Source organism: Trachymyrmex septentrionalis, unplaced genomic scaffold (assembly GCF_001594115.1).
Source record: "Trachymyrmex septentrionalis isolate Tsep2-gDNA-1 unplaced genomic scaffold, Tsep1.0 scaffold37, whole genome shotgun sequence".
In the NCBI taxonomy this organism is placed as follows: Eukaryota; Metazoa; Arthropoda; class Insecta; order Hymenoptera; family Formicidae; genus Trachymyrmex; species Trachymyrmex septentrionalis.
In genome coordinates, this window is record NW_017305536.1 from 6,529,360 (window position 1) to 6,538,272 (window position 8,913).

Sequence of the window (8,913 nt, forward strand, 5' to 3'; positions counted from 1 at the left end):
ATAAATTTTGTATAAAAAAAAAAGGAAATTTGATATAAACTTTTCCACATTAATAGAATTAAATCGTGCAGATTATTATCGGTATATATAAAACAAAAACATATTTGTTTCTAGAAGCTTTCTATCATTTTCTATTATTTTTTTACAGTTGGTTAAAAATATTTTTATTTTTTATTGGGAGAGGCAAGAAAACAACGGAACAACGTGTATACATATTATTCCTTTTATCTACATCGCAATCGAAAGGGTGAGAGGCGAGCAATCTCCCACCAACAAAAGCAAATATAAAAAGACATCGAATAATAAAAACATGAACACGTAGAGTGGGGGAAAAAATTGTAGTACTTACCCCGAACATTGCCCTGAGGTCAGGGTCTCGGAAACGAAAAGGTATGTTGCTGACGTGCAAGCGTTTCGGTTGACCTTTGAGGTCAGTGCCTTGTGTCGCTGTCGCGGGTGTCGTCGCGCCTGACGTGACAGGTACCAACGCAGTAGTCTCCACTCCGCCTTCGGGGTTGGTCTCACTGCCACCGCCTGGTGTTGGTGCTGGTTGCTGGCCACCGCCACTCGCGGCTGCAGCTGCCGCTGCTACTACTGCAGCCTGGAATACCTCCGACTATTGTCGGAAAAAAACAAAACTTGAGACTGTATTTCGTTGATAGTGGAAAGAAAGGAAATCACAAAATCCAGCTTATTGGTTAAAGCGATAAGTAAGAAGTATCATTTGAATTTAAATCTTATAGGATTAGAATTTATGTCAGCTTGCATTGTCAGGAAGTGACTTGATTTACAAAAAGAAACTTGACACATATCCATCCATATCTTTAAGTCGAATTCTTGCAAACGCATTCTTGCAATAACTATTATCGTATCCTACTATTAAACTACTTTTAAAGTAGTAAACTACTTTTATCACAAGACTAAGTAGAACCAATATATTTTCTTAAATTCCTTATACTACGTTACATATCACTGCTTCCTTTAATTCAGCGTTTGTTCCCTTAATAACCTGTTAATCTACTCTTACTTAGTCATGACATACTTCTCCTATTATTATTCCTGATTTAAATCTTATATATGTTTTGTACTTATGTATACGAAAATTGTCGTCAGAAATCAGAAAGTTTTGGTAATAAATAAAAGATTTACAAGAAAAGTGAGAGAAGATCGAAATCAGTGTTTAGAATATTTACTGCAAAGTAGATACAAGATAGATGGAAAATAACTGATGCGCGACGACAAGAGAATCAATAAAAAGAAGAGGCAAAGCACCGCTGAGACTAATAAATGGCGCAAACAACTCGGTGATGCGGCTACAAACTTTACTTTGCGATACTTTGGCGTGCGTGTAGAGTTACTATAATATATGTCGACATAATGTGCACAGCAACATGGTAGACGACGCAAAGCGAAGTAATGACTGCGCTCGCGGGATGATGAAACATTGCTTCATTTACGATAAACAACTGTGTAATTAGCGAAGCGGAAAAATTTGTTCAACATTCGAGATATATTCTAGAAAATATTAATGGCATTAATTTTGCATGTGGTACTGCTATTAATAATAACGACGAAGCAGTAATTAGTACCAACGTATTAAACGAGAATCATTTGTGTCGTTCCGTGACTTGAAATTGAATTCAAAGTGATAAAATATATTGTTATTATATCAAAATATATAATTTCATGTGCGTCGTATGTAGATAGATATAATGTCTATCATATGTATCTATAGAAAGAAATTCTATCTTCTTATTTGATGTAATGAATGCATAATGTATAACGTTACCATTGCGTGATGCTATGACTGATTATATCGATGAAATGGTAAATCACCACCAACTGTATCGTGTTAACGATTCTCCTTCGGCGACACAATAATAAATTATACAATAACACTGATATTTTCTCATTAAAAAACCTATTAATCTTCTATAAAACAGAAACTATATCTTTGTCGCTTTATACAAAACTAGAAGCTTTGTCGCATGATAAAACAATGTGTAAATCGTATCTTGATAATATTTCAGTGGTGTCACGTTCCGCGCGCACATTCCGTAGTAATTTGAGGCGTCTAAGATACGGAATTATTACTAAAGTACATCCAATCTCGAATAGATCGTAAACAATGATTTACAGTGTACGTGAACGCGGCTATGGAACAACATAAGCCAGGAATATGATCGTTCGTATTAAGTTGGAAACACGGCGGAAGCTGTAAGTGGTAATATCTGAAAGTGGTCAGCCAAATGGCCGACCTTATCATGCCTGCACTACTAACGGCGGGCAAGTGAATGCGCACCGTGCACGGTCAGACACAGCTGCTACTTCGGGTAACTTGCGAAATATTGGGAGTATAAAGCCACTATTTTACCAGTAATCCATTTCCTTTTAGTATATAAATTTTCGCAGTCCTAAAAGCAAGAGAAATAAACAATTTTTTAAATAAACTATGCACTTGAATCAAATACACAAATTAATTTCTATATATATATATACACTCGGTAAATTTACGCGAATTATAATTATGCGTATAAATTTTATTATTAACTAGAAGAAATTCATAAGTTTTGATTTATCCAGTTTAAAAAAATTTAGGTATAGGTAATATATTTCATTAAATATACTTTTCTACAATTTTCTGCCTTCCTTTACTCTTTCTTTGTTATTTATTGCATGGAATACCTATATTGTAGATCGAATGTTATTATTCATTACGCATTATCGATGCATCATCGCCGGATTACAAGTTGCGACGAGAGCGCGTCAATATACTGCCGGGCGCACTTTTATGACGTTGGTGAAAGCTTGTTTCGTGGGAGATTGAAACTTTTTTCCAGCCCCAATCTACGCGTGCAAAAGAGGCGAATGCGGCTTTTCTGACGCGGTACCGAGCGAAAATTTAACAGAGTGGAAAGCAGAACGAGCTATACCAACCCTCGTACGACATAAACCGTCCACGAATATATATCTCCTCAGTCCATTCTTTTAACGTACGCCACTGGCGATTATTACTGGGAAAAATTTCGACAATTTCTTTCTTCATTTATCCGTTTTATTTCTCTGTTGAACACTTTCATCATCTTTTAATTTCGTGACATCTTTCTGTCCATTTAACACAAGATGTAACACACTAACTGTGTTGGTAACGTTTTTCAAAGCTTTTTAAAACAATTATAGAATATTATTATCTAAATATATAATTATTCGAATATTAACGTATAATTTTTACATACCGTCGCATTAATGTAGTAATATTATAATACAAAGTAAATTAAGTGCAATTAAAATTTATTACTCAACTGTTACGACTATAATTTCATAAAGAAAATTATTTTAACTCAAAACGCAAACAAGTTAATTATTCACAATCCTAAATGTTATATATATATAATTTTTTTTATTTATTATCTATTTATCTTAAAATTCTTATTCTTATATTCTCGATTTATTATTTCGCTCAAATGAAAATTTTATCATAGATGGAAATTTGTCAAACAAGCACATAATTGTATACAATCATCGACAAAAATTAACTCCGAGACTTTTTCCTAACAAGATATTTTGTGTGACATGTCAAAGAAAATACGAGAATATCTCTCTGCTCTCGTTTCGCAATTGGCGAGTTAACCGCTCCAATTTAACAAAATTATTTGACGAATGACGCTCGTAGCACGAAATAATCGAAATCGCGTCGGTGGTATTTCCTCTCTCGACTTTGCGGATATTGGTGTCAGATATTCGAGAGCATTATTCTTCTCAAGACTTCGACGTATTCATGTATTAGCGAAAAGCACGATGATTGCGTTGCCATGAAGATATTTTCCCGTTAACTTCATGCTTCCTTTTCAAACCGTGAGAGACTTTTATACTTCGTACAAGACTTTATAAATCGGCGAGATTTAAAATATAAATAAAAATAAGAAAGATATTTATATAAAATAATATAGAAACTAAAAGAGATTTTCTCTCACTTCATTTGCATTACTTATATCTCTTAATCTATACAATTATTACACTCCATTGTACTACTAATTATTTTTAAAAGAAACATTGTTTATGAATATTGTACTTACAAGAATTTAATCGAAACAAAAGACTGGGATTTATTACAAATACAAAGGAAACTGAAATTGCAAAGAATTATTATTTTAGGTTGATATTTAATGTAACGACGCCTGTTATGCCATATTTATCTAAATATTAACGGAATATAAAAAGCGCTTTTAATAAATAAATTTATTTTTACTTATCTATAACTATTTACACTTTCTCAAGTTTAATTTACATTCGATTACTAAAATATTCCTAAATTAGGCAAATCTCACAATGGAACTAGCAAATTGAATTTTTAAAGCTTCGCTCTCTCATCGAGCAGTCTCCCGAGTCATCCTCGTTAGCTATGCTTCTATTCGTCCCGGGAATCGACATCCAAACGAACTACTTAATATTCTGGCAGCGTGCAACGACCACGGCGGAGATGCGCGAAATACTCGGATATCAATTGACGCGGAACATTTATTCCCGCAACTTTCGGTACAGCTTCGTTCGCTTGCTTCAAGCCAATGGCTAACAAGTTTACCACAACAGTGAAACTGTTGAACAAATTTCAAACGATACGTGCTTTACACAAAATTCGTGTTGGCAAAAATATAATATTTGGTTCGCAACTTCCTCTGGTTTAATGTAATTTTAACTTGTCGATAAAGACAAAAGATTTATTTATCGACAAAAATAGAGTGTGTAATGAAATATTATTCAAATATAATATAAATATAATAAAAAAATAAAGGAACTGTCAGTATAATTGCTGCATAATAATTCCATAATTTATTAGCTCTTTCGTAATATAGAATAGTGCAAAATAAAATTTGTAAAAGATACCTCTTCGCGTTTTAATCAGATTCGTTTCATAATTTATCTTTCACGAATAAATATCTTGACGAAGTATTATTTCCAAAATCACAAAAAATAAACCAAATTTATGTATATAATTATAATGACTACACTCAGAAGATAAAATGGTCGAGTAAGCGCTTAATAATTATTACCCCTGTGATTGAAACAGACCTTTAGATTCACAATAAATTTAGAAACACATATCAATAGCAACGAGTTTGTTTTCTAAACATAGCCAATATATACATTATTCCATTATACGTTTTATATTTACTAATCGATAATGACAATTCTTTTTACCATTAGATATTGTATTAACAATTAGAATAACTTCAGTATTTACACTATGTGGCGATTTAAATCGTAAAAATCAGAAAAAAGCAGAAAGAATAAGAATAATTTACACGCATAATTTTCACTCTATTATATGCCTTTGTGTTATATCAGTTTTTTTATTACTAATGTTAATAAAACCACTGTCATTTGAATCAATGTCAAAGTAGTAAAGAGCAATCATAATTTACATAAAATGATTACTGCTGTAAGAAATACAAAAGGCTTAATGGTTACTTGGTGATACATATAGGTACAAGATGTCTGCCTAGGTGCCCCTCCCTCCCCCCACCTCCCACTTAACCATATCTTAATGAATAAATTATATAATAATGCGCTATTTAAGCGCTTTCAAAATCCGCAAAAAAAAATTTTTGCGCTTATTTCGTTTAGCTACACAAAAAAAAGTTTTTTGTGGGAAGGCTGAGTAGGCTGTCAGTCAGTCCCCCCACATGTTAATAACAACCGATTTGAAAAATCAAATACGCAGGATTTATGCGCACTATTTATACTCTTTCATATTCACATAGTTTCAATTTTTGCGCTGCAACCCTTAAGGGACTTCCCTCTTAGAGCAAACAGGTTTAGATAAAATACATGCGTTTAGCTCTTGTATTCTTTGTTCAACTCGATGTCTTGTATATCTATTTGGAATATGCGGCATTTTTAGAGGGCGAATTTATGCTTAAAGCATACAAAATGCGCAGATTAAATTCAGTGTATTAAATGCGTTACATGAAACATGTACCTTATATCATAACTTGTAATATATGCAAAAGATTAGAATTATTATCCATTACCTGCTTCGTATACATACTTATCATTCTTATTCGTTAATAAAACTTTGTAAACATATTTTATAAGTTACTACCTCTTATTTCTGTTAATAATTTTTTATGAGCTGACATCCCACCTATGAGCCGTATATTCCTAGAAAGAAGGATTGCAAAAATGCAAAAGTTTTAAAAATTTTTTTTTAATATAAAAAATATTTTGGATTCCTAACATTTTTTCATAGTATTGGATAGTATAAAGTTTTTATTGATGTAGTTTATTTACCATAAACATAGTATCTAATACTTGATAAATTAAATTTTTGTTAGACGCGGTGTACCAGGAAAGTTTAGTCAGTGACTCTTTTTTATCACTTTTTTTTGCCAAGGACTTATTTTTCAACATACACAGTCTCCTTTTAAATTACGGTATTGACTTATCAAATTGCTCATGTATTGCAATACGTACCGGTGTTACTCTATTGTTTCTGAATTATTAAATGTAAATCTTCATAAAAATGGCACATTGAATTATCATAAACGAGGTAAACCTTTATTACGGCTGTTTCTCATGTCATATATGTAGTGTATATTTTCTATATATAGGATAAACTTCGTGCAAATCAGATTAGGCGCGTACAAAATCAGTGCATGAAGGAACGTGCACGTAAAGTTTCGCGAGATAAATCCGACAAATTATGCAAACCGCGGAAGACGGATAATGTCATCAAGTAGGGAAACGCTTGCAAATTCTGTACTGTTCGAGAAGCTTTTAGTCCGGCATGAATAATAGAGACGTGTCGTTCCCAAGGCAAGGATTTATAGCCGTTCGCCCCAAAACTCCGCGCCATTTGTTTGCCCCTTTTCCTTCCCCAGCTTGCTTTAAAGGATCAACAAAAAAATTCACGGAAAAATAAAGCTACGACTATCTATTTAAAAAATTGTCTTTTGCGGCATTCAAAAAAACTTGTGACTCTACGAGGGAAGGAAATATTTATTACAAGACATCTGTGGAACATAAAAAGGTCATGATTTTTGTAGTATCAATTTGAAGTTGAAAGGCGACAGCTTGAAGTAATATCTTAGTAATTTTAGAGTTTCGCAAAGTTCCAATCTTTTGTAAGGAAAGAAAGTTATGTAATCAGAGAATGATGAAGAAAAGCGTTTACTAACTACAAAGGGCCTACTGCTTCGACAGGATAGTCTCGGCGCAATGCGACGGAAAACAATAAAACAACACACAACGGCCTGTGCGGACATTTTCCTTTGGTTGAATACGGCGGCAAAGCGGTAATTCGTCCCTACTTGGCAATTTTAGAAAGTTCCAGACGGCGGCCAAAACTTTATATTCATTAATGGCGAGTCGCAGAAAAGAGAGGCAAGCAAATTTTCCGAACCTCTGCGCGGGCGCATATTGCAAAGTTTCGCGCCGGTGAACTCGACGAATGGCAAGCCTCTCTTCAGCGTTTCCGGCTAAGCGGTTTCGACTTTTACTAACGAACACCGCCCAATACTACGAATGCTTTTAACGAACGAAGAAACATATAGCCAGAGAAATTTCTACCCTTTACACGACATTTCAGACTATATTCAGAATATCTTAAGATTCTCACGCTTATCTATTTCTATCTCCTCCCTCGACCAAATTGAAGTTACTTCCTTGATGCGAAGTACAAGAAAGAAAGTAAAAGCTAAAGTCTATACTAGAAGCAATTAATATAATGGTTACAAAAGTATATGTTTCGGACTAAAAATAATTTTTGTCTATTTACTCAAATTTTAGCGCAATAATAACATTTATATTTATTTAAGAAAAAAGGAATAAGAGATTAAAATACACTGAAAGAAGTTTTTTGATATTTGTGACTATAATATTGTATGTGTAATGAAATTAATTAGGAGTTCCATTTTTAGGAGTTTCATTTTTTCTGGTTCTTACTGCAATAATGTTAGTAATAACAATCATATCTATACGTACAGTTCTCTCAAACATGAAAAAATTGTGCTATAAATTATAATAATTTCACGTATTAATATGGTAAAATATCAAGATATAAATGATAAATGAAATGAACATTTTTATTTAGTAAATGCAATCACAATTATAGTGAATGTAACTATTTTCTTAAAATCACTTATTATTTATGTGATAATAACTAAAAAATATATTAAAGAAAGACTAAAGATTTTCAAACAAAGTGTACGACTATTATTAATAGTTCAATTGACGTACAATGTGTTTGCGTGATTAAAACAACTATAAATATATAACATAGTTATCCTAAAAAATGATTACAAATTCTAGTTAAATTATTAAAATTGTAATTTTTCTCCCTCTATGTACAAGATATTCTCGCGCAAAGTCAAGAGTAATTAACAGATACTTCCCAGTTTAATTTGCAAAATACCATAAATTTTTAAATAATTATTCGTCGCAACTGGAATCCTTTCTGTTTGTGCTTAAATAATACCGCTAGCTCGGAATAGATAATGACACAAAATAAATCAGATTATTTCATATAGTACGTCTATATGGCAATTTTCGCACAGAACTATTCAGACGGCAGATTGTTAAAACGAGTACCGTCTCAAGCGAGTTAACTTGAAAGGGGACTACGGAATTTCGGCTAATGCTGGGAAACTCGAATATACACCATTACGCGTCTGTTTGCCGCTAGATAACTAGGGATACACACGCATCGTGTGTGCAGTGCATGGAATATATGGATACTACGTGCATTATACTACGTGCAATGTTCTATTGTTAGCGACTCTCGGATTATGTCATGTAATATTAAAGAGAATTGAGGTAATAAGGTAGAAAATTCATTTTTAAAAATTATTCATTTATATGTCGTTTTGTAAGCCTAGTATAAAAATATATATACATATATATATATATATATAT

The 8,913-nt window shown here is 32.7% G+C and overlaps 1 protein-coding gene across 6 annotated transcripts in view; it reads right to left on the reverse strand.

Moving 5' to 3' along the window:
- Positions 1 to 8,913, reverse strand: part of LOC108750610 (RNA binding protein fox-1 homolog 2-like) — a 304,555-nt gene that overhangs the window by 96,118 nt on the left and 199,524 nt on the right. For all 6 annotated transcript variants that reach the window (XM_018490163.1, XM_018490164.1, XM_018490161.1 and 3 more), the window contains one exon: positions 350 to 616. In XM_018490163.1, the coding sequence (XP_018345665.1) occupies positions 350 to 616 (267 nt within the window). The remainder of the gene's footprint in view (positions 1 to 349; positions 617 to 8,913) is intronic.